Here is a 27,788-nt window from a genome sequence, read left to right as displayed (position 1 = left end):
AACCAAAGGCAGAGGAGGTGAGTGACGCTGGGGCACAGCCCGGTGCCCCCAAGGACCAGTGTGTGTGCCCAGTTGTGGGAAGTGGTGGCTCGTGCCTCCTCCTGGAGCAGCCACTCCTAGGGGTGTCCCATGCTAGATGAGTGCCAGATCTGATCTAACCAAGGTTGATTTTTAGGTCAAAATCTTAATGGTGCTAGCTGTCCCCTCTGGCACGTCCTTCCTTAGGCTCAGCCCCACGATGCTGAGGAGCAATCAGTGGCTGCCCCTTGGTGCTGGGCTGAGCTGGGCAGGGAGAGCCAATCTTGCTTTTAGTGATAAGCAGCTGCCAAATTATTATTAGTATTTTGATTATTTTTATTATCTGTTCCTCTTCATGAGCCACCGCCATGGGGGAAGCTGTTCCCAGAGATCTGTGGTGAGCTGATGTCCCTCAGCTCAGGAGAGCATGAGGATTTTGGCTGGTGGCACTGGAGCAGTTGGGATGTTCTGTGCTACCCTTGGGGCTTAACTCCTGCCTGGGAATGGGACTCTTTGAACTTTGCCCTTCACAGTTCAAAGTCTTCCTGCTCCTCATCTTGTTTGCTACCAGGAGCTGCATGAGGAGGATGCAGCTGGGTGTCAGGGCTTGGTGGACCCTCTCCCACCCCCCATGAGGGAACCGAGAGCGAAATGCAAATCGTGGTGGGTGAAAGAGGGGAAAAAACACCCAAGACCTTTCTCCTGGGGTTGTTTGGCCTCTTTCTGCCTCTCTGTGAGGGAGAGAAGGTTCCTGTATTTAGAGGGGCAAAGTCCCCCTCAGGAAGGGGGGGAGGCAGTCTTGGGTTGAGGTTGAGGAACCAATACGAGGGGTAAACAGGCAGATGCCAGCTGTTTTTGGCATGACTGGAGTGCAGCAAGGGACCGTGGGACCAGGAGGAGGGACAGAGGCTGTCCCCAGGAGCAGGGGGACAGTGCTGCCAGTGATGCTCCTCCAGCCCCATCCCCTCTGCTGCTCCTCTCCCAACTGCCTGCTTCCAACGCCTGCTCCTGAAATTCTTACAGGGAGGATTTCCCACTTCATCCCCCTCCTTCTCTCGCTTTTAGGGAGGATTTTTCTCATAACCGTTTGCAGAGTTACTTCCTTCAGCCCCCTCTTTTGTTGTGGTGTCACCAAATGCAGGGGACAGTGTGAGGACAAGGGTGTGTGTTGTGGTGAACAGAGGCAGCTTGTGTTTCCCACCACATCCTGGTGTGCTCCACCCTGCCAGCCAGCAGCCCTGCTGGGCCCTGCCGAGGAGCAGTGATGGGGGATAACCTGGCTGGGAGCAAGAGGATTAGCCATGCTGCTGGGAATAAACCTGCTGTGGGAGGGCTGTAAACTTTGACATCCCTACTGACAGCAGAAAGCAATCCAAAGCACTGGGGGAGAGAGAAGCGCTGCTGTAAGGATGTCCCTAATCACAGCCAGGATCTTGTCTCAAATATGATGTATTTGATGAGGATTTTTTAGCAGCCTTCCATTGCCTAAAGGGGCTCTTAAGAGAGCTGGAGAGGGACTTTGGACAAGGGCCTGGAGTGACAGGACAAGGGGGGATGGCTTCACACTGACAGAGAGCAGGTTTGGATTGAATATTAGGAAGAAATTCTTCCCTGTGAGGGTGGTGAGGCCCTGGCACAGGTTGCCCAGAGAAGCTGTGGCTGCCCCTTCCCTGGAAGTGTCCAAGGCCAGGTTTAATGGAGCTCTGAGCAGCCTGGTCTAGTGGAAGGTGTCCCTGCCACGGGCAGGGGCTTGGAACTAGATGATATTTGAAGGTCCTTCCCAATCCAGCTCTAGGATTGATTCTATGCTTATTGAAACAAGTTAGAAGCAGAAAAATTGCTGGCTGTAGTGCAGGGAAGGAGGATAAGCCTGTGGGCTGCTACTCACAGCACTCCTCATCCCAGGATGAGGGGATAAATCAATGAAATTTAAAAGCCCCACATTTAGGTTTGATTAAAACAGATAATTCATAATTTTTTTTTTACACTCTACATAACTAAGCTTTAAAGCTTGTAGCCCCAGGAGTTAAAAATATAAAAACGGGAATGAGGATTTTAAAGGGATGATAAAAACATCCAGTCTTACGAGGAGGAATTAAAATCTGAAAATGTTAAAGATGGTGCTATAAAAATCCCATCCCTCAGGGTATAAAGCAACTGTGAATTTGTGGCACAAGGCTGCCCCTTCATCGACCTGCTCCAGCCTTGCTCCTGCAGGCATTGCCCCTCTTCCTGCCGTGCTCCTGGTTGAGCGTTTCCCTTGTGGTTTTGGGGGCCGAGGTTGCAGGTTGTGTTGTTGGGAATGTGTTGCTCGAGCTCTGGGTTTGGGATGGATGCCCAAGGTCCTTGCTGAGGACCTTTGTTCCACCAGCAAACATCGGCAGGGTGTACAAAGTTCCCGAGCATCGCTCATGCAAGAAGGGGACTTTGTGAGAGGGCTGTGATGAAATATCCCTGTATAAAGTGCAGCTGGGGGGGGGGGGGGGCTGTGATGCTCTGTGGGGTGTGAAGTGCCCAAGGAGGAGTGTGGTGTGCCTGGGAAGGCATGCTCCTTGGAGAGCCTGGAAATGTGAGATCCCACCCCGTGTGGTCCTGCGGGACTGTGTCTAGATTATAGCGATGGCTTTGAGCTGCACAAGGGCAGAGGGGGCCAGAGCCACGAGGGCACCTGTGATGGGGCAGGAGCTCCCCAGGGGTCAGTGTAGGGAGCAAAACACCTCCCTGGCTTAAGTAAAACTTGGGGCACTTAGGAAAGGGCTTGTGCCAGCCCTCACCCTCTTCTCATCCCATCTGAAACATGGAGTTGGGCTGTGACTCTCATTTTGGGAGGTGGGTTATGGTCCAGAGGGATGCTGTAGCTCCCCAAGCACCTGCTTTCTCTGGGTACCACCCTCTCAGTGATATGTGCCCACCTCTTGAGATTGGTTATTGCAATAGGAGGACTGTGTGTCCTCCAGGTGAGCTTTTTTTGGGGTGCTCTGCAGGAAATGGAGGTGCTGGGGGCCTCACTTGGCCCCAGATGTGCTGTATGAGGGTTGCAGTGGAGGGTACTGCTCTCCTCTAAGGGACCATAAATGAAACCCACTGAGTTAGGTCAACTGCTTGGCCAAGCTTGGCGAGACTGGGATGACAGGTGCTGGTGCAGGTAACCCTTCCTCCCCATCCCAACCCCATCTCCATCCCTCAGCTCCTCCACCCACAGGGGAGAGCCCCTGGGCTTGCCTGAAGGGTCTTCCATGGCATTGACTCCCTTCAGACACAAAGAAGTTCATTTAATCCAGACAGTTGAGTCCATCAGGCTTCAGGCTTGGCTTTGGGTGTACTGAGGGTCGTGACCACGGTGGGGGATCCCCAACGCCCACAACTTCCCTTCTTTGTGTCTCGCAAATCGGACCGAGAAAGAGAAGTTGAGAAGCTGCTGCAAAGCAAACTCCCCTGTTTTGTCTCTCTGAAATTAAATTTAGAAAATATTGAAGTGGTGTGGCGGAAGAGCTTCTTTCAGGCTTTCTCATCCTGTCTGGCTACGTGTCAAACAAGAAAACCTAAGATGAGGAGGTTTAAATAAAGTCTGTGTGTGAAATGAGAGGAGAGTTTCAAAATCTTCTGAAAGTCATACTTGTCCCAGCGAGTTTTGCTAATCAGCTTTGGGGTTTTGTTTGTTTTTTCTTTTTTTATTTTCCACTGGGATTGTGTTCTTCTGAAACTAGCCTTCCAATCTGTTTTTTTGGTGAAGTTTCCATCACATTGGGAATAGATTGCTGTTTAAATTGGGAGAATGGCTGTGACTGAAGATTTCAGGGTTGTTTCTCTCCGCTCCCAAGCATTCATACCACGGCTTTGCTTTCTCTGGCTGGAAACTGCAGAGCCAAGAGCCTCTCTAGCTCGTGGGAGCAGCTAAAATTATTACCAAAACATCTCGTGCTGGGCTGAGGCCAAAGTGCAGCTCCCTGCCTTCCTGGATTGGCTGCACTGACCTGACTTCATGGTCACTTTATTGCTATTTTTTTAACAGGACAGTTGGGGCAGGGGGGACTTGGGAGCCTCTGGTCTTGCCTCCTGCCCAAGACAGCCCTGGGGTTGGATGGGGTTGCTCAAGACTTTCTCCAGCCGCCTACAAGGATGGAGATGCCAAAGTTGGGCTGCCCCAAAACTTCCTCTGTTTTTTTTATCCCACTGCGTGTGCTTGGTCTCTCATCTGGCTCTGTTCCTCCAGGTTCGAAGGTGAATCTGCATTAACAAGCCCCCTACGGTCCTTCTACCATGGGATAACCAAGGATGAGGGACAGGACATACATGTCCTCTCTTGGCATGAGGTCAGGGCTGTGATGCTGCTGGGCTTGGATGTACCAGGGCCCTGTTCCCATCCCACTCCCGGACAGGCACACAGCTCACTCCTTCAGTATCTTTTATTAATGTATAGAAAATGCATTAAAAAAAGGAACTATACATAGCCTAAGAGCGGTCAGGACTAAAAATACTAGTTAACAATGGTTAACAAGCGTCGATCCCATTCTCCGAGCTACGTTCTCATTACAGGGTGGGGAGGGTTGTTTAATATATTATTTATTTATATTATTTATTTTATTTATGCATTTATTTGCTTTCCTCTTCCCCCTCATTTGGTTGCATTGGTTTGTGTTTGAGTTCATCAGAACCTGTCCAAGGCATTTCATTGCCTCTGTTCTCCCTCCATATTTATGGTTTTAAATTTTTTTTTTAACGTATTAAATGCGTTTCCAGGGTAACACAGGGGGCTGCTTGTTTGTTTGTTTAGGTCTTTGTGTCACCCTCTTTCTGAGAAGCCACGGACATCTGGAGAGCTGTAGGCAGGGTATGGAGGTGGGTCTGGGCATCGGGATCTCCCCAGGGAAGGGCCTTTCCCTTCCCCTTAAGCAAAAACTCTCCTCTGGAAGGGGCAAGGAGCTGCCACCACCATCAGGGTTTAAGGAAGGGGGAAAGTGACTCTGGAGGGTGCTGGTGGTCCCCAAGGGGCTCTGTTGGATTTAATGGCCATCCCAGGGTGCTTGGTTTGAAGAAACAGGGATGGGCTTCTTGCTTGGCCTCGGGACAGAGCCCTTTGTTAGTGGGTGTAAGCATGAATTAAAGGGGATTTTTTGGGTGAGAGCTCTTTGCTGGCAGTGTCTGGTAAAGTCAAAACTTGTGGGTGTTTCTGGGGGGCACAGGGCAGGGGGTGTGCGGTCACCCCAAGGCGCGATGGTGAGGACATACCAGGAGGGCAGCTCTGGGCTGGGATGAAGGGCATGTGCTGGTGTGGTGATGCACCAGGCAGGTATTTTGGCTCCTGATGTATTTTGGCAGGTCACTCTGAGCGTGTTGTGGGCATGGGGACACCACTGGCTGAGCCCTCACCTGCCACACCACTGAGGATGAAAGTGGCATGAGCTGTGCTTTCCACACCCTGGCACTTCACCTGGGGTAAGCATCACTTTGGGAAGGAGGGAAGAGGTTGGGGGGAGGGTGCATTTAATCTGGTACTATGCTTTGAGATGCCCATGGTAAAGTACTGCAAAGATAAGGAGTAGAAGCAAAGACTTCTCCCCAACTTTTGTGTGGATACTCTTCCAGTATTCCTCCTGCCAAAACCCAGCTGCCCTTGGGGAAAGCCTAACCTCTCTCCTCAAAGTTATTAATTTATAAATTGCTGTCTTAAGGATCACTTTGCTAAAAGCAGCTTTTCCTTTCAGGACATTTCTTTTTTTCTTTGGTTATGTTTTAGTGCAGTGTGCGTTTGGAAGGTGGGCTTGGAGAAGGGAAACAGAGGGAAATGAAAACTGGGCAAGAGATGAGAAAGTCCCTTGGTGTTTCCTTACACCAAGGATTTTGGGGTTAGAAATAATAGCCGAGAGGGTCCTGGGTGCATGTGGTGTTCTGCTGTGTGGAGGATCTGATGTGCTTCTTCCTGCCTCCTGTTGTGTGAGGTGGCATCTCGCAGTGGCTAGAGTGGTTTGGGTGACAGCTTCAGGTTCCTTTTTGGGCTCTGGGACAAGCCCGGGCCACTCGAGCCCAGGATGGCACAGCAGAGCCACCAGAGCCCAGTGATGGTTCACATGCTGGAGCCAAGGTCTCTCAAGATGAGCACTGCACAGGATCCAGGCTTGGTTTCTGGGAATTTCAAGGCCAGACTTGTCTGGTTTGAGAATGAATTCAGAGAAAGAGTGGTGGAGGGTGAGGAGAAACTGTACTTAATCACCTGCCGTTCCGTAGCATCAACACTAAGCACAAATTTGCTTGAAACTGCTGTCAGGAGCTTTGTCCAAAAAAAAAAAAAAAAAAAAAAGAAAATTCATCAGGTAGTGATGAAAAATGAATTTCTGGAAAACTGTACCTTGTTTGTGGACAGTGTGAACAAGGGACAATGGCCCAAATGACCAGGTCATTTGCTGATTGTGTGCCTGGGCTTGGGTGGGGTCATCACCAGGAGAAAACCATGACGTGTAGAAGTCTTTCCTTTAAAAGACTTAAGCAGGCTGTTTTACCAAGATAATGGAAAGACAACACCCTGGAATCACGTGTGAGGTCAGGGACCAGCACTTTATATATGTGGCATTGGAAGGTTGGATAATATCTCCAAGAGTGTCCTTCATACTCAGCTATGGACTTGGGTCAACTGGGCCAACTCATCTTGGTTACAGGACTTGTATCTCTCCCTCCTTCCTTGTGTCTGTCATCCCTTTTATATGTCAGTAAACCTGTGTAGTGAATAATCAGCCTTTTTGAGGATCTCCTTTTGAACCTCCTGGAAAAGCTTGCCATGCTTTGATTTTCTGTTTGAGTCATACTTTTGGGAAGAGAGGTTTCTTGCCTTCAGCTTGGTTATGAATGATGAGCTCCAGTGTTTCCACTGATGTCTTTTCCTTTCACCTGGGTAGGTAAGTAAACAGCACCATCCAAACCAGGTGATGAATGCCATCCACTGCCAATCTCTGCTCCTAGTTATAACCACTGCACTGTACAGCTTTTCTTAGGACACTTCTTGACTGTAAATTCTTGATGGTGTTGGGAAAAATTGCTCTGCTGGTCTGCTAGGAGGCTTCTTAGTTTTTAGTCTGTTCCATCTGCTGCTTTTTGTTGGCTCCTGGGACTTAAAACAGGGCTGGGTGCTCAGGATGTGTGACATGCTGCCATCCGTGACACTGGCCATGTCCTGCAAGAGATCCCATCATCTGCAGCCTCTGACTGACCTGTTCATCAGCTGGTTGACTTGTTGCCTGATTTAATGCTGATGGGAACTAAGAAGAGATGCCTCATTTACATGTGAGATGTTGCTGAGCTACAGCATCCCCTCTCCAGGTCAGACTGCAGCTTGTAAGCTGGCCACGTGGGGGGCTGGACCCTGTATCTAGTCTTGACCTTGGGGTTAGCAGTGATTCCGTGTGCCGGTACGTGGCACGGATGAGGAGGCTGCATTCCCCGCTTAATGCCCCTCTTCAGCTCTGCAGCCATGGTGAGTAACGTCAGAACATTCAGGAGCGTGGCTGTGAAAGAGACACTGGCCTGAATTATAACCCACTGCAAAGATGCCTTTATGTTGCCATCTGGAAAATGTTTTTGAGACAAAGCAGCTTCAGTGTGATAAAAAGAAAACGCAGTGTTCAGCATTCGTAATGCTCCCTTGGCTGCGAACCCGGTGATGAGCTGCATTGTCCTTGGGCATGGGGACACGTCCCTTCTCCAAGACCAGGCCAGTGACAATGCCCAGCATTGATCAGAGCCCTCGGCAGAGGGGTGACTCGAGCATGGTGGCCATTTGGGCTATGTGGAGGTGGTGTCAATGACAACAGAGCACAGCCAGAGCTATCTGAAGGCTCCATCTTCCTTGAGACAGGAGAAGTTAAGGATGGGAAGAACAAACTCATTAATTCTTCCAAGGGCCTTGAAGTGCTCCAAAATCTGAATGGACTAAGCCTTTCTTCCAAGAGGGGAAACAGCTGATTCCCTGTTAGAGAGATGGTGATACCAAGGCACTGAGATTTGTGTCCCTCTTCTGATGGCATAGAAGAGGGATGCTGTAGGAGAAGGAAGGGAATGTGAATTCCTCAGCTTGCACTTCTCTTCCCTTGGCTGCATTGTCATCATTCCCTGTGTGCACGGAGTCCATGAACAGGAGCACCTGGGCTGTGACAGCTGTTGGCTTCAGCCTGGGCTGTGGTTGTGTGGTAACTTTTGGTTGCTGCTCCTTCTCTGAGACCCTTTGGGACCAATGACCTTGGTGAGAAGAGAGCATGGCAGAAATGTAAAAATAGCAGAGGAAATGGGCCCTAGGCTTCGGGGCCAAAAGGAATGATTTTTCTCCCAGGTCTTCTAATTTAAGTCCTTTCTTCTGCATGAAGCTCAGCATAACCCAGGCCGATGTGCACCTGGAGCGGGACTCCTCAGCTCAGAGAAGTGGATAATGCATGTTGGGGCTGGTGGAGCAGCTCTTGTTCCCCTACACCCCATGCCCACAAGGATGACTGTGGCTGTGGTGGGACCAACACATGAGCTGTGGGCTCTCTGGAGTTTGCCTATATATGCAGGTATTTGCCAAGCCCTCTGGGTGGGATCTGTGAAAACTGGGGAGGGGGTGAGCCTTGCATTTGCTCATCCTCGCTTGGCCTCCATGTGTTCAGAGGCTGCCCACAGGGGAGAGACGGGCCTCTGCCTGCTGGGAGAGTTGTGTCTACAGGATGGCACCTCCCTGCCAGGAGGGGACACAAGGCAGGGAGAGGATGGGCACCCCTGGCCATGACTGGGGTGGAAATGGCCGCACCAAGGTCCCTGTGGGGAAGGTTCCTGCCACAAGCCCCATGACAAACATTCTAACAGGGTTTGCTGGGGATTTCTACATCTTTTAAAAAAATATCAAAAAAATCTGTCTCTTTCTCTTTCTTCTCATGTTAAGGGTCAGAGTATTGGGTTAGGGAGACTGGAAATTTGGTATTTCTCTGGGACAGATGCAAAGCAATGAGGTCTTCCCTTTCCCACGGCCTTTCCTTGTGCCGTGGTTCCCTCCAGCATTTGTGAGGGGCAGGTTGCTATCTCAGACGAGTAGTAATTTTTTTTTTCCCTTTTCATATTATAAAATACAAACAAATGACAGAAAAGGTCAGGTGGTGGGAGGCAGGAGGGGGTTCAGCTGGCTCAGAGCTGTAGGGACCGTCGCTTCCTCCCAGAGACGTTACGGTGGTTGTAAGGTCGCATCTTCATTTCCACAAAGGGGATGGAGAACTCGTGGCCTTTCCAATGGTACCAGTTAATCCCCTGGCAGGAGGGAGAGAAAGGCAGAGGGTAAAGAAAGACCCTAAGAAGAAACTAGTTTCTTCTAAAGAAGAAATTAGAGTGGGAGAGGAAGGAAATAAGGTTGACTGCTGTAGAGAAGCCAGAAGGAAGAACTTGCTACGGCAGGAGCAAGAAACTCTCCTGCTGCTATGGCTTGACTGTTTTTTTCCCCTCACTGCTCAAAGGCTTCTGATCAAATTTCACGTAGGTTTTTTTTTTTTTAAGGCAACACAACAAGATGCCACAGCAAAATGACCGTGGCAGCCACTCTGAGGCACAAAGCATCAGCTCCCTTTGCTCCAGCTGGCGTGGGGTTACCCCCGCAGTGCCCCTGACCTGGTGCAGCGACCATGCAGCCCCCGCCCCTAGAAGAAATGCCAGGGGGTTTCACGGCAGCCCTGCCCTTACCTGGCTGTGCCGGGACTCTCCGTACTTGCCGTTGAGGTTGGTGCGGTGGCAGTTCTTGTACCACCAGGCCCCTTTGTAGGACATGGCACAGTTGGTCACGGCAACGTCGTTGTCCCTGTCCTTGGTGGAGAAGGGGCGGCCCTGGTGATAGGTGAGGGAGTCCCCTGTGGAAAGAGCGGCCATTAAAGGTGATGGATTCTGAGTTATCTGGTCTTTTCACAAGGAAATTAGGATATTCTGGTGACATGGTAGCCTCCCAATGAATGGCTCAAGCAGCTGACAGTCTGGGGATAACATTAACTGGAATTGCTCACAGCTGGTTCATCTGAGGTCCTCTGCTGTCTGTTTAGGATCAGTGCAGACCATAGCAAATCTCAGAGGCTGCTTGTCTTTGTCAGATAAAGTGCTGTATGGGTTTGGATCTGAATTTGAGTGTTCCAGAAATTAATTCAATCCCAGATTTTGGCATCCGTGATTTCCTGAGGCTTGGCTCTGCTATATAATTTCAGGATGCTTTCAGCCTCCTACCCTCCTGGTAGCCAAAGGGAGTTTTTTTTCTCCCAAAGGAGACCCAGCATTCATGTCTTGAACCAAGATGCTTGGCCACCTTTTCTCCTCCTGGATAAGAGGAAGAAGTTTTGGGAAGGTGTGTGATGTCATATTCCACTAAACACACCAACCTCATTTTAACTCTTGGCTAAGGAGCTAGAGAGCTACTTTTGGGTGAAGGAAAAGTCAAAGTAAAATATGGTCATTATTACAATTGGGTGATGTACTTACAGGAGACATTCTTAATACGCTCCTTGGTGGTCCTGAAAGTTTCCTGTCACTTCTCTTCCAGTGGCTATTACCAGCTAGGAAAATGCAGGAAAATTCCTGCATCTCAGGTGTGGTGTGGGGTTCCTTGCTAAGTACCTGGTGGTGAAGTTTTGTCATGGAGGCCTGTGCTGGGCATGTCTATCCCAGCTTAAAGGGCTGCAGTTGTTCCCCTTTCCCCCTTCTTGGGGAAGAAACCCCCCCGTGCTCTTCCTCCATCACCCTCTGTTTTCTGGTGGGCAAAGCCTAACTCTCCTGCATCAACCAGGCAAGCAGGTGTGCCGGTGTCCTTGCAAAGCTGGCCAGTGTTTGGCCTCTACGTGAGGAAATGACGCAGAAGATTTCAGATTTTTCCATAGCTGTGGAAAGGCGATAAATACACCCTCCAGCACGGCATCAATAGCCAGCTGCCGTTATTGCCAAGTGGGATGACACCTCTGATGACTGACCTGGTTATTTGAACAGCAGTGTCTCCGATATTAAATATCTAATCCCCAATGGAAAATTCCCCGTGTACTTAGTGGGCTTTATCAGCCTGGTTTACATGACGGACTGCAGGAAGGCAGAAAGCACTATGGGTTTGTGTCTTGCTGCTCTAAACAAGTCAGCCTTGCAACAACATGTTGGGATTTCCTTTACAGTCTCAGACCCATGGGCCCCAGGGTTCCCCCAGATCCTTGCCAGCCGTGAGGCTGTACCTGAAGTGCCATTGTAGTCCCCGATTCGCAGCTTGTACAGGCTGCGGGCGTCGCCGATGGAGAACTTGTCGTAGTAGGCGTAGGCCGCTTCCTGACCGTCCCTCATGTCGATCCGCAGCTCATAGCGCCCCTGGGACGTGATCTTGTGGATGTTGTCCAAGCCTGTTGAGGCAAATAGTGAAACACCCGGTGAGACTTGACGCCTGGATCCGCTCCGTGAGCAAACAGGGAAAGCTCTAAGCAAATAAGACAGCTGTGGGAAATGAGAGCGAGGAGAGGAATCGAAGAGCAGCAGCACTTCTGGTGAGTCTGTGTCTCTCCTGGCACTGCTGGGGCCTGAGCTCTCTGTCCTCACTCAAGTTTCACCCCTCTGAGCCTAGGAGACATGAGTTCAAGGCCCAGGTTTAGCTTTCTCCCTGCTGCTGGAGCTGGGAACCTTCAGCTGTGGAGCGCTGGTGGCTTCTTACATTGCTGTTAAGCTCCTGTACAAGCCAGAGTGTGTTTACGCTGCAGGGCTGGCCTTGGCTCCTGTTCAGGTTTTGGGGGAGCACACTCAATTTTAGAACTGTGCTGGGACTCCTACTCACTCCTTTCCTACTTTCTTTGGAAAACTGGCTTGCTGGCCAAGGCCATGAGCTGTAGATGTCACCAATGCAACCTGTAGTCATTGGATGATGGGGTTTGGTCCGTGAAAAGTCCCAGCGTACCCCTCTTTTCTTCTAGGACGAGCAAGTTAGGGAGCTGCTGACCTTCACCATGTGCTTTTACGTGACGTGTCCATGAGTGCCTTCTAATGTGAAGGGCAGGGAATGAACAGAAGGAAAACTGTCTGAGGGAGAGCGTAGAGGAATGTGGTGAAAGGCAGGGAGCCAACAGCTGGCACAGGTGAGCAGCACAGTGCACAGGGAGCTTGGGTTTGACACCTTGATGAAAGACAACCAGTGAAGGTCATACCCAGCCAGAACTCATCCTCCAAGTTTCCAAAGCCAACCCGGTAATCTGCCCATTTCCGGAAGAAATCGGTCAGCCCGTTCTGCCGCCGCTGGAAGACCTGAGGTGGAGGAAGACCAGGGGGAAAATCAGTGTGATGGAGGTGAGGAATGTCTTTATTTTGTGTGTCCGAAACCTAACAAAGATAATACTTCATCATTCCATTGTGCCTTTCAGGGGAGAAAATTGCAATGCCCATCCAGTTATTGTTAATTGCGGCCATGCAATTAATTCATGTGCAGATGGAGAAATAAAAGAGGTGTTTGAAAATGTCCAAGGCAAATCAATGTGAGAATAGGAAGGAATTGGCCTTTGAGCTTTCTGCTCTACGCAACACATGGTGCCTCTGGTTTTCTAGCACGTGATTCTGCTTTCAGCTGGCTATTTCTGTGATATCCAAGGGGATGCTCTGAAGCAGAGTGAGATGGAGGGAAATCTACTGGCTAGAAATCAGCATTTGAGGAAGCCCATTTTTTTTTTGGTTTTGACTATACATCTAGCAGGGTTTTGTGTAACGTGTGTAAGCAAGTGTTTGACATGAATAAGATCAAAGCACCATGGCATTATTTACTTATGCTGTCAGTCCATCTACGTCAAGACAAGCAGTGTTTGTGCAATTCAAAAGCCAAAGAGGCATTTGTTTCTAAAGTGCTCCTGTGCAGACTCAGCCGGGGTGATGCCTGACACCCTCCTACCGCAGGCAGCGTGAATCATTCCCGTGAAAGCTACCGGCCATTAATTTCATTTCTAGAACAATAAATCAGCTTCACTCACAGATTTTGCTCTCCAGAAGCACTGCAAACATGTCAAATAAATCAAAGGGCATTTCTCCAAGTGTAACTATTATTACCGGAGCGTGGGCCATTCCCCGTGGCGTGGGAAATGAAGCGTGCGATATGAAGCCTGCTGTCGTTCCCGCGCAGCGTGGGGCTCGGCTCTGCTGGTAGGATGAGGCTTGGCTACTCTGTGATGGGGACAACGTGCAGGACAAGGCCACAGCTACTCACAATCCAGCCGCCTCCGTCGGTGGTCATGTCGCAGAACACCGGCACCCTCTGGCTGAGGTCCCCGTTGATGGAGATGGTGTAGACGCCGCTCAGGGTGTCTCCGTTCATCAGGTGCTGGGCACAGTCCTGGGGGTTTGCGAACACACGTCCTCCTGCAAAATTAAGAAATTAAAAAAGGCAAAATTTAAGCAAAGAGATGCCTTTTCCCCCATGCCTCAGGCTCCACTGGTTGTGATCCAGGTAAGGCCTAACTTGGCTGCCGTGTCCCGAGTAATTCGGTGAGGCAGGGGGACTTTACACCTGCCATCAACATGAGAGGACTTAGTGGAAAAAAATGTGTGCATAAATTAATTATCTCCCATATGTCCTATATTGGAGAGGTGCATGGTAACATCACTATGAATGATGAGGGATGTCACTTCTTGGACCGTCTTTGTGCACCATGTCTGAAACCCTGGGGTTTAAGCTGTCACCAGCATATTTAGACAGCTGTGAAAATACCAAAACCTGTTCTCCTCTCAGGATTGCCAGCTCCAATCAAGTTTTATGACTTTCCTCATTCCAAGGGGATTCTCCCGATTCTCCATGCCCTTGGAAATGATGGTGGACTTATGCTGAGCTGATTTTCACTTGCAAGTTGGGCAGGAATTAGGCTGTGTGAGATGCTAGAGACAGGCAGCATGGGCAGCGTGACTGTGCTACGGGTGTCCTCTAATGAGGAATCATCTCATTTGAGGGCCAGAGTTTAGGATAGTCTTAATTATGAGACCCCCTCAGTATTGGAATGTCAGCTCTGGGCACAACTTTTTCTTATTTGATGCAAAAGAGGGAAACACATCTTTTTCTTTGCTGTTGTTGCATATGGATGATGGAGTAAATAAGTACAGAGCTGGAAATGTGGATGTGGCTTTCAAGGATGTCTCAGTCACACAGTGACAAGGTGTGAAGGACCTTCAAATCTTCAATGCTGTGTGTGTCCATCACAATTGTGTGGTGCCCCATAGGACCAAGGTACAACCCTTGTCTGTTGCTTCCCACTTGGGTGTTTTCCCCCTCCTTGTGACCTGAAGACTCAGAGGTCATTGCTTTGTCCAAATGTTGAAGATTCCCTATTTTTTTCCATCTCCATGGTCTGTAGTGCAGTGTCTGGTGAGACATTGTTTACATTTTATAGTATCCAACAATGAAAACTTCTTCAAAGACAATGAGTTTGGGCTCCCCTGAGCTCTGTGGAGATTGCTTGTTTCTTAATTTATATTCATATCTTTAAGAGCCAAGGAGACCTTGAAAGACATTTCAAATTCCTATAAATTATAAATACTGTATCTGTTACTTCCTTTTGTCTCATCTGTGTACAATTCCCCAAGAACCTTATGCAAACATGAAACAAAAGAGGCTGAGCTATTAATATGTCAGAGGGAATAGAAGAACCCCAGGATGTGTACTGTAAGCAGAAGGAAGCAAAACAATTTAAATTAAGCCTGGATGTTTTTCTTTTTTTTAATTTTTTTTAGTGACTTCTTGAAGACAAGTCCTTGTTCTCAGCAAAGTGTCCTGATGCGTTGCCAGAGTAAATCGAATCCCAGATCTTGATGCTTCACTCAGGGGTGTGTCCATGGATTGCATTGCCTTGGTGATAGTTCCTGGGTGCTTCTGTCTCATTGATATTGGGGTAAGTGGGGAGAAGCTGGTTTCTTGCTGATGCTTTTCTTCATCTTAAAGTCAAATTAAACCTGTGTCAGATGCAGCATCAGCTGGCAACGGTGACTCTAATGCTGCTGAGGTCTGACGTTTGTGTTCGATGGAAAAGGTGCTCTGCTTGCCTGCTGTGACTGGATTTCTGCTGCTTTATCCCAGTTGAGAAGTCACCCCTGTGCAGCTTCATCCCTGACTCCCAAACAGCCTCAAAGATGAGATGCATATGTCCATCACCTGCCTGAATTGCACTGGCCTTATGTGCCCATGTAAGAGGTGAGAATAACAGGAAAGCCTGTTCAATAGATGCATTAGAGCAGAGTCTTTTCTTCTTTTGTTGATATAAGTAGTTGCTATTATCTCTTAAAAGCGGGTGAAGGGACCTTTGCAGGTAACTGAGATGGGGAGGTGTACCCACAGCTGATTCAAAGAAAACTCTCCTAACTGAACTGGCAGTGCAGATCAGAGGAATTTTGGTGGATGTCATGTATAGGCTTCTTAGTGCTTTTGAAGCCCAGGAGAAATGGGATTGGGTTCAGCCCTGGACAAGATGCACCCTATCTGTAAGTGCCCTGGCCTAGCCAGGCTTTTCAAAGAGGGTGAGGGACATTTGCTTTGCACTATTTCTAATGTGAATTGTTGCAGAGGGTGGGAGCGATGGTGACTTTCTTTGTAAGCTTCATTCTTGCCAGCATAAGTATTCTGTGTGAGGGCTGTGGTGACTGTGGATGCCTTTGATTTGGAAAGTAAACCATTCCCATTGCCTTAGTGGATTGTGAGGGAGGAATAATGCAATTAGATAAAGTCAGTGGATTAGATAAAGTGCTGGCTCTGCTGTCTGTGACCCCACTGGTGGTGGTGGAGGAGATGCACCTGCTTTATGTTTCCAGGGATGCTCCATCCCTGGAAACTTTCAAGGTCAAGTTGGACAGGACTCTGAGCAACCTGATCAAGTTGAAGATGTCCCTGTTTATTGCAGGGGGGTTGGACAAGGTGACCTTTAAAGATCCCTTCCAACCCAAACTATTCTATGATTCTTTGATATTTGTGAGTGATTGGATCACGTCTACAGTGTGGAGAGACCCAGCTGGTCTGTTCACTGCAAGAGCTTACCTGTGGATACGTGATGTTGACTATGCATTTGAGGAGGGGCAAGGACAAGGAAAAGGGCCCGGTAAATGGGTTGGGTCTTTGTGTTTGTGTTATAGATCCTCCAGCCATTTTGTAGCAAGGCAGCACTGTGGGGCATGGCATTGTACGTACCTCTCTGTGGATTGTGATGGGGTGCTGCCTGAGGAGGGAAAGCCCGTAGAAGCAGCATGGTATGTGCTGGTACCACCTACCAGCATGGTATGTGTGCTGACCTCCACCTTCCCGAGTGGGTGCGGCTCAAGTCCTCACCTGTGGTGAAGGTGGTGGAGATGACGCCGCTCCGCACGGCATTTTGGGCAGCTTGCAGGCGCACGGTGTACTCCGCGGTCTCCGACAGCCCCTCCAGGCGGATCCACGTGTCCTCGGCATCCACAATCAGCTCCTGTACATGGGTCCCAGAAGGAGGCAGACACCAAGAGCAACAGATGAGAAAAGCGGTGGGGAGCCTAAAGAGCAAGCGAGGAGGGAAGGGAAGCCACAAACTACCGCAGCCCTTGGTGCCTGGCCAAGGAGCGTTGCATGGCTGCTTACACCCTTGGACTGAGTCAATGAGGGCAATGAACACAGTCAGCATTTTGGGATGGTTTGCGTGGGAGAAAGCAAGATGGTTTGGACACAGGCAATTTAAGTGTTTGCAGTCTTTGTGCTCTGTTTACCGACTCTGTTGGGATGTGCGTGCCCTCAGTACAGGGCATGACTGATGGCCCGAGCAGCACAAGGAGCAGAGCAGGCCAAACCTGGTTACCAGCCAGTTTTGGCTCTGTTGATCCCTGGCCTGTTAATTTTTCTGGTTGAGTGCCACACAACGTTATCGAACCCCTTCTGCAGAGCCACTGTCCCCTGGCTGCTACGAGCCAGTCACACCAGCAAAGGAAACGAGACTGGTGGCTGTGACGTGTTTCTGATGGCATTTGTAGCAGCTCTCCAGACAGGCAGATGTGGACACGCTCATTAAATAATCAAATATATTGTATTGTGGGATTAATTAGCTGTCTGTGCCTGTCTTCCTTTTCACAGGAAGGGCAAATGGCATTTTTAGCATCTCTGTTTGCAGGATAATTTTCTCCTGTGTTTCACAAGCCGTGAATTTCCCGTTCCTCCAAACTTTCCAGGTATCCCCTCTATGCTCAGACCTGCAGGTGTGCATAATCATTTTGCCTTAGGCAATTTCTTCTTGCTTTTTCTTATTATTTATCTAAAGTATCTGCTTATGCAGAAAGTAATGCCTGCCCTTCTGGTCTCCCTGAGCCGGTGAGCATCGTTGTTTTGCTTTGTAGGGTTTCTCCTGGTTGTTTCTCCATAGTCTTGTTATTCCCTGACTTAATGAGCCTGTTTCTTTGCGAGGACTCACTCACCTTCCGGCTGCCGTCGGGGGATCTGTAGGTCATGACGTAGTTCTCGATCTCTCCCACGGGAGGAACCCAGGAGAGCAGGGCGCTCCGTCGGGTGACTTCACTGGCGGTCAGATTTGTTGGAGGATCCAAAACTGCAACAGTGGATAGGGACCCCAGGGAAGGGAACGTTCTCACACGCAACCACCCCAGTTCCATTTCCCAACTCAGTACACCGGGATTCAACCTCGCAACACTGAGCCACAGCCTGAAGTCCACCCTCACCCTCAGTTTCAAGACCTCATCACCCCTCCCCAGCCTTGAACAGAGCTCTGCAAACCCTCTAGAAGTCCTCTGCCTATGTGCCACCTCAAGGGTAACAGCTCTGAAGTTAATGTCAAGCTGCTTGTGAGCAAAACAGGTTGTAGAGCTCTTCTGGACTATGGCCTTGGGCTAGAAAAAAACCTGGTCAAGAGTATTCTCAGGAAGCCACATCCAGGGGAAATCAAAGATAGAAAGGAGTTGATGGATGTTGAAAAAGTGAAAATGATGGCAGATGCTTGTTGATTAAGACTCTGTTCTTGTGTTGTGCCCAGCACTAGTATTTGGGTGTCCTTTTGGCACGTGGCTACTTCTATGCCCACCGTATGTGAGAAGAGCTTTGGCTCAGCCTGGCTGGCTGCTTGTCCTGGGGTGAGTGCATGGCTGAGGTGGGGAGGTGATTGTACGTACGGGTTGTGAAGTTGGTGCTGATGGTCTGGCTGGTGAGAGGCCCGCTGGTGGCATACATAGAGACCATGTAAGTGGTACTGGGCAGCAGGTTGGTCAGCTGGTACTCCTGGCTGTCTCCATCCACGAGAATTGTTTCTCCTGCAACTGTAAGCCAACAGGGATGGGTTTAGGTAAAAGTTCCATGTAATTCTCCAAAATGTGCCTCTGGTTATGATCTCACGAACAGAAGCACTTCTAATGCTGAAACACCATAAGCTGCAGTGCCACGGCTGTGCTGCGGTGGTGGTGTTCAGCCTGAAGGATAGTCTTATTTTTCCCACTGTCCCTATAAAACCCAGAGTAAGGGCTCCTTCCCTACTCCCTCCCTGAAGGGCACCTGCCAAACTCTGGGCTTTGGGATGGGGGAGAGGTGGAGGTGAGCTGAAACATAGCCCCAGTGTACCTGTGTGGCGGGTGAGGATGAGGACGTAGCTCTCCACCTCTGACAGCGGCGGGTTCCACTGCAGCAGCGCCTCGGTGGGGGTGATGTTGGTGGCCGTGACCCCCAAGGGGACATCCATGGCTGCGTGAGGGAGACATTCAGAGAGTCAGAGGCATTAAGAGACTGGAGACTGAGCTATGAACTGGAAGGGCTTCTTGTGGCCCACTGCTCATGATCTTGCCCTGCTGCTCAGACACATGAGCCTGCAAGGGAGTTACTGCTGCCTAGGCTGGAGTGCAGAGATGTCACATCTTGTGCTACTCTGCTACCTGGGCTGCTCCTCCTCTGTTTTCCTGAGGCACAGCCTGGGATGTTAGGGATTTTCTTTAGGTTTTGAGGAGTCTGTGGATAGCGGAGGGTTTTATTCTTGCAGCAGACGCTGTTTGTTGATGGGGCTTCCCCAGGGATTATTTCTGAAAATCTGCACTCCCTTTAAGAAAGCTTGTCATGGTGGTCCAGCATTATGTTTCTGGCTTCCCTGTGCCTGGTACACAAGTTTATCACTTTCCCCCGTGACTACCCATGAATATTCTGGAAAAGCTTTGCTGAGACATATTTCAAAAGCCCACATTGGGCCCTTGTGAGCCTTGCTTATCATCCCAAGCTTGCATCAGGCTGGCATGAGGTCCAGCTTGCTCTCAGTCGCCTGATTACTAAGGCAAGAAGGGATTGCCAGCCCTGCCCAGGGCTGGAGTGGTCACTGTTTGGTTGCTCCCTGCCCACCAGGAGCCCCTTCCCACCTGTGTAGGCAGTGATGGAGGCCAGCTCGCTCTCCTCCCGGCCCCGCACGCTCTTCACCCCGATCTCATACTTGGTGGCGGGCTCCAGGTGGTGCAGGGCGTGCTCGGTGACATCCTTGGGGAGGGCGGTGCTGTCTGTCCTCCCTGCAGGGATGGAGCCAAGAGCTTTGGCAGCACGGCTGGCCCCATCCCTGGGGTACAGGAGGTGCTCGGGAGGGGAGGGCAGTACCACAAGGTACTGGAGTTAACTGGGTTTCATGCCTGCAGGTGCTCATCACTGCTGGCTTGGCCTTTTCAGCATCATAAGCAAAACTGGGGCCAGGGAAGATGAGGTAGTGGAAGCAGATGAGGGAGGTGGGATTTCAGGATTGAGCCCTGAATTAGCCATCCCTGTGAACCACATACTGCAGGGGGTCGCTCCCTGTGCCCCTCTGTGCCAAGCTGGCCCTTGGCTGCAGTTGTCCCTTCTCATCCCCATCCCTGGCACTCCATCCTCTGTAGCCTTTTGTTCCATGCCAGTTATTGGTGGCTTTTACCAGGCCATGGGATGCTGTCTGGGATGAGGATGACCTGGTGGCTTGTTCATGCCAGCAGACGGAGGGAGGGTTGGCAGCTGGGAGCTCAGGGCATGAGCAAGAGTGCTCTGATCCCTTACCTTCAGCAGCACGGTAGGATATTCTGTAGTGGTCGAAGGCAGCAATGGGAGGGCTCCAGTAGACCATCATGGACTCCTGGGTGACATTGCCCACCCTGAGGTCCTTCGGCGCATCGATCCCTGGAGAGATGGAGCGCAAAGCAAAGCTGTGGGAGGCAGGTCCACTCCTTGTCCCCCTGCCTGCCCTCCCGCTGGGGTCCCGTGCCTGGTGGGGGGTGTCCTGTGGTACCTGTGGTGATGGAGCCCATGACAGGCTCGGAGCTGACGGCGCCGTGCACGGCCACCAGGGACACCAGGTACTCGGTGGAGGGCTGCAGGCCCGTCAGGCCGGCGTGCCGGCGGGTGCCGTCCAGGGTGACCTGCTGCGCCTCCTCCGCGTCCCGAGGGCTGTAGGTGAGGATGAGGTGGTCTGCAGGTGGGGATGGGTCACTCCACGTGACGTTGACACTGGAGGACGTCAGCTGGGAGAAGTGGAGCTGTGTGATGGGTCGAACACCTGGAAGGCGGAGAGGAGAGATGCAACCCCGACCGTCTGCAGATCCTGGCCTCCACATTGTTCCCAGTGCTGATTTGGGAAATACCCAAGAGAGGTGGCAAAGCTGGAGCTCTGGGATCTCCACTGATTTGAAGCTGTGCTGATGTCAATAGGCAGAACCAGGAGGGGGAAAATGGTGCTTTTGTCAGTGCTGCCTGCAAACACCCTCCATCCTGGATCCATCTGGTAGGTGATGGAGCTGTCCTACTGCAGATGGTATGTGTTGTCTGCACTTCAAAAGAGGGAGAAATGAAGCCTTGAGGGACCTAACAAGGTTCTCTGACTGAAAAGTCTGCAGTCACGGACATACAGACTACCCTGACAACAGAGAACAGCATGGGCTGTCTGTTCCCCCATTCCTGCCTTGTCCTTTCGGAAGCCTCCAGCCAGGCAAGTGTGCTCAGTGCTGCTGGCCAAGGGGACTGTGCCACCACATTGGTAGGACCATCCTCCTTCTGAGGTCAACAGATCTGCTTCCACGTGGACACACTGACCCCAGCTCTCATCCCCATCACCGCCCAAGGGTTTTGGTGCTGGGGATGTGGTGGGCTGGCAGAGGTGACAACACAGGGTAGTGGTCTGCGGCCTTGGCCCCATCCCAACTTGTCTGTCTTTACCTGTGAAGGCGTCCACAGTGGCCTCCAGGCTCTGCTGCCGTCCCCTCTCGGCGATGATGGAGATGGTGTACTCCGTCCCGGGCTCCAGCTCTGAGAGGGTGAGCTGTGACTCGTCCCGGGACACCGTCACTTCCGAGGCCATCCCTGAGGCAGGGGTGAAGGTGACACGGTAGTGGTCGATGGGACCTGCGGCTTTGGTCCACGCCAGTGAGATGGACGTCTCTGTGGAGGCTGTCACCACGAGGTCCCGGGGGCTGTCAAGCTCTGTGGGAGAGGGTTGGTGCAGAGCTTTGTCCCCATGCACAGACTGTCCCATGGGGACATCTGAGCCACAGGAGCCAGCTGCGTGTGAAGCAGGCAGTGGGGCCAAACTCACCAGTCCTGGCGTTCATGGTGGCCGGCACGCTCTGCTGGCTGTCCATCACGGCCGATATCCCGATGCCATACTCTGTTCCCGGCACCAGATCTGCCAGGGAGCACAAAAGACGCGAAGGGGTGTGAGAACAGCGCCTGGCAGGGTGACCTCAGGGTGCAACCCCCCCAGCTCCCACAGCTGGGGACATCCAGGGCACCCCTGGGGTGAGCAGCCCTCCCACAGGTCAGCAGTTCCTCCGTGCATTGCAGAAGCGCTGAGCCTTCTTTAAAAGCCCCGTGCTTGCCTTTGGACAGGGAATTTGGATTATTTTAGCTCAGAAACAAGACATTTTTAAAAGTTGTTGCTGAGGTCTGCTGTAACTGCTGGCAGCGAGACAGAAGCTCTGTGTGTGCAAGCTGAGATGGGAATGACAAAGTAGCTATATTTGTTTCCAAAGTGATGCAACATCGAATATTGTCACAGGGCTGGTGTCTTGAAAAGAAATAAATTAAGCAGAGTAAATGAAATATACATTAATTAGGAAAGGTGCAATCTTCCTGGGAGCTGAATCAAGCCCTGCTCCTTGGGGTGGATGTATCCTGCAGTGCCTCTCTTAAGGGACATGGGAGTCGAGTTCATCCAGTTCCTTTCCTGATTGCTGTGATAACCATGTGGGACATCTCCTGCCTCTGCCTGTCACTTCTGCTTGGCTGCTGGTGGCTCTATTCCTCTCCTCCCTGTGCTTCATGATCTTTCCCACAGAGCTAAAAAAGCCATAAACCCTCCAGCCCAGCCTCACCCTGCCTTGCCCAGGGGCAGCATCCCCTGGAGCCACCAAAACCTTCTTCAAGAGGTCAGGAGAGAGGGAAACCCTCACCCCCTGCTCTTCTCTTGCTACAGTGCAGTCTTGGTGATGGGGGGAAGATGGACCCACATCACTTATAGGCCCTCCCCAGTAAGTGTCAGAAGTATCCTGGAAAGGAGGAGAAGAGCCTGGGAGAAAGGGAGAGGAGAAGGAAGAAATGAGCAGGAGCATATAAACCAGTCCTTTTTCTCTGCCATCTCTTTTGGGTAGTGCAATGTTATGGATACTTCTGTGCAAATGCTGATTTTTAAGAGAGACTATGGGGCAGGGCAAGGCTTGCTGTAGTTTTAAGCTTAAATCTTTGATAAACTCTGCTCAGTGCCATTCCTCACTGCTTTTCCTGCAGGCAGATGAAGGTGATGGAAGGAATTACTGGTTGTTTTCATGTCATAGATCCCATCAGGCTGGCTGGAAACACACCCCAATGTGTTTTGCTCCCCATACAAGACTGGAGGACAGGACTGCTCTGTGCATATCTGAGCTATGGGAGAGCTCAGTGCCATCCACACCACAGCTCTCCTGGCTTTTTTTTTGCCAGCAGAATGATGTTTTTGGGTTATTTTATGCTATGATTGGATTTTTTTTAATTGGTTTGTTTATTACCCTGGGAACTGGAAGCAATGCACTTAGGTGATGATGGAGGCACTATGTAAAAATCACTCGCTGCTATCAACTTAAGCCTCTGCATCTCTGCAGCTTGCTCTGGCAGGATTTCTTGCAGCCCTGCCTGAGTCTGGCAGAGACTTGGCACCTTTTTTAATTTTATTGAGAAAAACAAGAGCCTTCAGACTGCCACGTCCTCCAAGGCAAGCTCAGGTTCTGCCATGGGTGTCGTCGCAGTTTGTGTCACTGGTGCCATGTTGTACCTCTGCCCCAGGGAGGGCAGTTTGGCCTGTTTTTAATGCTTCTTCTCACTTAGAAAGCCAATAAATGTTCTAGAGGAAAGCTAGCAGGAGCCCAGCAGCCAGCCTCTGATCTCATCCCACTTCTCCAAGCGTGTCCTCATCAGGAACGCAGCAGAAACTATCCCTAACATTTTTCTTCTTTCCGCATACCACGTTTTTCAAGCTATCTGCTCTAATTGCCTTCCTGCCCTCCAGCCTTTCTCATGACTCTGCTGCTGTGCCTGCAACTTAACATTCGACTTTCCTTCTGGACTTACTCCTATAGCTCCATGTGGCAGATTCCTGAGCCCTTGAAGGTCCTGGGAGGGTAGAGTCAACATGGAGGAACCTGATGTCCTGCCATACTGAAGAGCTTCAAGCTGAATGAGTGAACTCTTTTTGTGTAAGTAAGTCTTTTCTTTGCTCAAAAAGTGCCACCAGAGTGGCAAATCCATCAGGCAAGCAGTTCTGGTAGAAAAAAAAAAAAAAAAAAAGGAAACCAGATCTCACATGGTGCTTTGCTGTGTTGCTGCACGAGGTGTTTGGGGCTTTCCTGGTAGTGAGAGGTGGGTGGTGTTTGCAGTCCCTGGTGGCACCCCCTGTGCTGGCCTGAATTGTGTACCACTCAAAGGACTTGCTCAAAAATAGCATCCCGAGGTTTGGGTCTGCTTTGTGCCTGATTTGGAAAAAGGCAACAAATTCAGGCAGCCTGGCTCCCCATCACTGCCCACGGGGCATCATCACCTGTGTCTCTTTCCCAACAAGGAAAAAAAGAGAAGGGTGAAATAATATTTCCCTCTAGATCAGCCTAAAAAGGCTTCTTCTCCTCATTTCTCACTTTGCTCCTTGCCAGCTCCATTTGGCACCCAGAAAGATCTTTGGTGGAGGTGCCTGATTTGGAGGTGCGTTACTTGGAGGTGCATCGCTTGTGGCTAAGCAGCACCCAAATCCAGACCCACGCAGGGGAAAATGAGCTACATCCCAAGGAAAACCTTCTCTCCGGTAAGCAGTAAACTCCAAAACGACCTCAAACACATGCCAGCGTAAGGGCAACGGCGTATCAGTGCTGATTTGGGCTCTCCACTGCCCTACCTGCTCGAGAGGAGGAGGAGGAAGGACGCACACATACCTGCGAGGGTGGCGCGGGTGGTGGGACCGGTGTCGCGCGGCACCAGGACCTCGTGGTAGTGCTCCCCGGCCAGGGTGCTGTAGACCACCCTGTAGCTGTTGGCCTCGGCCTCGCTGTTGTCCCAGGCGAGCTCGAGGCTGGCGGGCGTCCGCGAGCCCACCCGCAGGTTCTTGGGGGCATCGATCTCTGCGCGACACAAGGGAGAGAGGCACCGTCTCACCGCCGGGAATGCACCCCGGAGCCTTGGCACGGGCCCGAGGGCGGAGGGGCACCCGGGTGTGATGCCTGGGAGGTCCCCATGGGCAGTCCCTCCTCCCCAGGGCACGGGAAGGGCTGGGATATCTGCTCTCACCTGCTGCTCAGCACAGACTGGGAGGTGCTGCCCAGGTGAGCGGTGTGAGTGCTGGGGCACTCACAGCATCCTTAGTAAGTTGCTTTGGGAGCTAATTCCATGTTATTTGGAAAAGAAAACTGTTTTCCGCCCATAGCAGAGTAAGGGAAAGTGAGGCAGTGTGAGGGCTCTGTAGCAACCATGCATTGGCCTGAACTGCTCTTAGAAGAACCTTGAGCATCTTTACAGGCTCATTCACACCCAGACGTTTCCCAAAGTGTTTATTAGTGCTGCTGAAGCTGTGCACCAAATCTGCTCTGGTTTGCACAATAAACCCTCTGGTGAGCAATGGGTTGGGGCTGGGTACCAGCAGACAGCGGGTAATGGTGATGGATCTGAGTTTGGGGGGGATTTTTTGTGTTGCCTTTTAGAAATAAAGCGAGGAAGGCCAACGCAGCAAATCAGTCGGGGCGAACATCTCTTCCGAAATATTTATCTATAGAGATATTTACACACACAATTCACACACCACAGTTATTACAGTAGGAGCCTCGTATCCACCAGTAACGTACATGACAAGTAATTTATATACCATAAACCAGCATGGAAATACACACTCTGCCTCCTCCTTTATGGCACGGTAAATTAAACCCGTTAGGTGTCTGCAGGCTTAACAATAATTAAAGTTTTACTGACCAGTTAGGCTGTTTAGAGAAGATATAAAATGAGATAACCATGTTTCTGGCTGGGCTGCTTTCAGCTGCTTGACTGCTAATTCCTCAGGCAAGGCATTTGCCTTGGCTCTCAGTGCTGAATGGGAGTGAGCATTGTCTTGAATTCAGACCTGTGCTGAGTGTTTTGGTTCTTTTGGAAACTTTGCATGGAGCTCTGGGTGCTCTTAGGGGTGCTGGGTTTTAGAGTTTTAGCTCAGCTGTGTGTCTAAACGGGCACTGAATCTGGTGGGGATGTGTGTCCCAGGCAGATTCAGACTTGATGCTGCAGCAGGACATGGCCAAGGTGGAGTTGGCTCAGGGTCTGTCTAAATGTGGGGTTTTGAGTCATCCATGCCTGGTCATTGGCATCTGGGATCACCTGGACTGCCCTGGGGACCATGTGAGCATCCCTGTGGGGCACAGGGCACGAAGACCTGTTGCACTGGAGGTTTAGGGACTAAACAGTAATGTAGGCACGAGTAAAGGGATCAGAGAACGGTTTTAGGGTGTGTATTTTAGGGGCAGCTGAATCATTTGCTCTGCCTTGCTCTATGAGGGATGTGAGGCACCTGCATTCAGGCGTCTCCACTCACACCTGCATCTTAACCATCGTGCTTCCATTCCACTTCTTCCTCCTAGCACACACCACACTAAACCCCAGCTCACTTGTGCCAGGGGCAGACCAGGTGCCACTAAATCCCAGATGCAAAAACCCCCTGACTTTGTCTCCAGATACGTCCTCGTTGCAGGACAGCCCATCTGCAGATCGCAGCAAGCCCGTGCCTGCTGCGGGCCTAAAAGCTCGCGCCAGTTCTCCCAGCAAAGCCAGTCTAGCTACCTGTGGTGAACTGGGCGAGGGCTGGCCGGCTCTCGTTGGCACCCCGCAGGGCGCTGACGGCGAGGTGGTAGCGGGCGCCGGGGCGCAGAGCCTGCAGGGAGTACTGGCTGAGGGGGGGCTGCAGGCGGAAGGTGGTCCTCCCGCCCTCCCCGTCCGCCAGCCCGTACTTCAGCAGGATGGCGTCCACCTTGGCGCGCGGCGGCGTCCACTCCACGAAGGCCACGGTGTCCGAGACATCCCGCACCAGGATCTGCGTCGGGCCGTCGATGACTGCGGAGCATGGGGGAAGGGGGGGAAACGGGCACCTGTTACTTTGGGAGGGTTGGGTGGGGAAAGGGGGAAGCTCTGGGGTTGCCAAGCTTCTGGGGTGCTTCAGCCCAGCCCTCAGAGCGGCTGGGATTAGCATTTGGGGACAGGGAGAGAGAGGTGACATGAGCAAGGCCTTGATCCCAAGGTAGGCGGTTTGGTCCTTGGGGGTTCCCAGTCCCTTGTCCCAATCTCCTAGCTCTTTCCTGAATCCGCTCCACTCTCTGTGGGCCCAGCAGTTCTCTCATTGGTACCGTTACAGCTATAATGCAACTCATGCCCTTCTCTCAAGCTGGTTATCGGCAACAATCCTTCCCTGGCTTTTCCAGGTGGTATTTCCCAAGATAAAACCTCCTATATCTAACTGTGGTCCACTTTTTTTCCTCCTAGATAGCTGCCCGTACTTTTGCATTGGAAAACGTGTAACTTTGTGCCCAGCTCTTCAAAGCATCCAGACTACTTTAACCGAGGATCTTCCACTCAATTTACTCTTTTCTGGGCCTTTCCATCATTGGTAAAATTTATCAGCAATGATATTATGTCTTTTGAAAGGTGTTGACAACGTGTTAAATAACGTGGGGCCAAGGACAGATCCAAGCATTTAGAACTGAGGAACATCTCTAGAAATGTTCCTGCTTTGGTGCCAGCTCCTGGTTTGTCCTTAAGCTGAGGGATCAGCTTGTAAAGCTGTTGATGTCTTGGCTGTGGGGAGAGAGGAGAAAATGCAACTGCTCTGGTGAGTCTTCATAACTAGCTGGGTGTGGGCTATGGTGGGTGTCCAACAAACTCCCTCAGATAAAAGGTTTTTAGGTAAATTCATACCAGGGATTTACCGGGAGACACTTTCATATGTTTCTGCTTTCTTTTGCAGAGAATTGGGCCCTTCCCTCCTCCAGAGCCCCCAGCACTCAGCCTTTGAACATCATGGACTGAAGCCTGGCCGATGGATGCTTGGAGCCCAGCAGGACTGAAACAGTGCATGGATGGATGGGGCCAAGCCTGGCCATTGCTCCTGTGCCATGGCAGTGCTGATGCCTGCTGGGCAGCCTGTTTTATCACTTACATGATCACAAAGGTGGGTGAGAAAGCCCACTCTGGTTCTGTAATTCAGAATATACTGTATATCTATATACATCTAGTATAGTGAATATAAGAGAAAATGACTATATAATAAGGGTGTGCTGAATGCTGCATGCCAGGGTCAGAAGTTCTG

At 50.9% G+C, this 27,788-nt stretch overlaps 1 protein-coding gene and 1 long non-coding RNA gene across 2 annotated transcripts in view; one reads left to right on the top strand and one right to left on the bottom strand.

Moving 5' to 3' along the window:
* Positions 1-4,406: 4,406 nt before the first annotated feature.
* TNR (tenascin R) overlaps positions 4,407-27,788 on the bottom strand; it is a 32,595-nt gene continuing 9,213 nt past the window's right edge. The window contains exons 6-21 of the mRNA XM_032696522.1: positions 26,270-26,539; positions 24,388-24,573; positions 21,531-21,620; positions 21,155-21,418; positions 20,232-20,498; positions 20,003-20,122; positions 19,348-19,491; positions 18,569-18,688; positions 18,127-18,270; positions 17,419-17,549; positions 16,313-16,445; positions 13,217-13,368; positions 12,174-12,270; positions 11,220-11,381; positions 9,706-9,869; positions 4,407-9,279 (exon numbers count right to left, since the gene is read on the bottom strand). Coding sequence (XP_032552413.1) covers positions 9,160-9,279; positions 9,706-9,869; positions 11,220-11,381; positions 12,174-12,270; positions 13,217-13,368; positions 16,313-16,445; positions 17,419-17,549; positions 18,127-18,270; positions 18,569-18,688; positions 19,348-19,491; positions 20,003-20,122; positions 20,232-20,498; positions 21,155-21,418; positions 21,531-21,620; positions 24,388-24,573; positions 26,270-26,539 — 2,564 coding nt within the window. The 3' untranslated portion in view covers positions 4,407-9,159. The remainder of the gene's footprint in view (positions 9,280-9,705; positions 9,870-11,219; positions 11,382-12,173; positions 12,271-13,216; positions 13,369-16,312; positions 16,446-17,418; positions 17,550-18,126; positions 18,271-18,568; positions 18,689-19,347; positions 19,492-20,002; positions 20,123-20,231; positions 20,499-21,154; positions 21,419-21,530; positions 21,621-24,387; positions 24,574-26,269; positions 26,540-27,788) is intronic.
* LOC116790956 lies at positions 4,757-27,788 on the top strand. The gene is made up of 9 exons (XR_004358566.1): positions 4,757-5,454; positions 8,370-8,555; positions 11,338-11,522; positions 11,943-12,312; positions 14,731-14,888; positions 23,545-23,661; positions 24,112-24,260; positions 26,966-27,311; positions 27,447-27,788. It is a non-coding gene; the product is annotated as an uncharacterized LOC116790956 (long non-coding RNA).

The sequence above is a fragment of the Chiroxiphia lanceolata genome, chromosome 9 (assembly GCF_009829145.1).
Source record: "Chiroxiphia lanceolata isolate bChiLan1 chromosome 9, bChiLan1.pri, whole genome shotgun sequence".
Classification (NCBI taxonomy): domain Eukaryota; kingdom Metazoa; phylum Chordata; class Aves; order Passeriformes; family Pipridae; genus Chiroxiphia; species Chiroxiphia lanceolata.
This window is presented reverse-complemented; position numbering and strand designations above follow the sequence as displayed.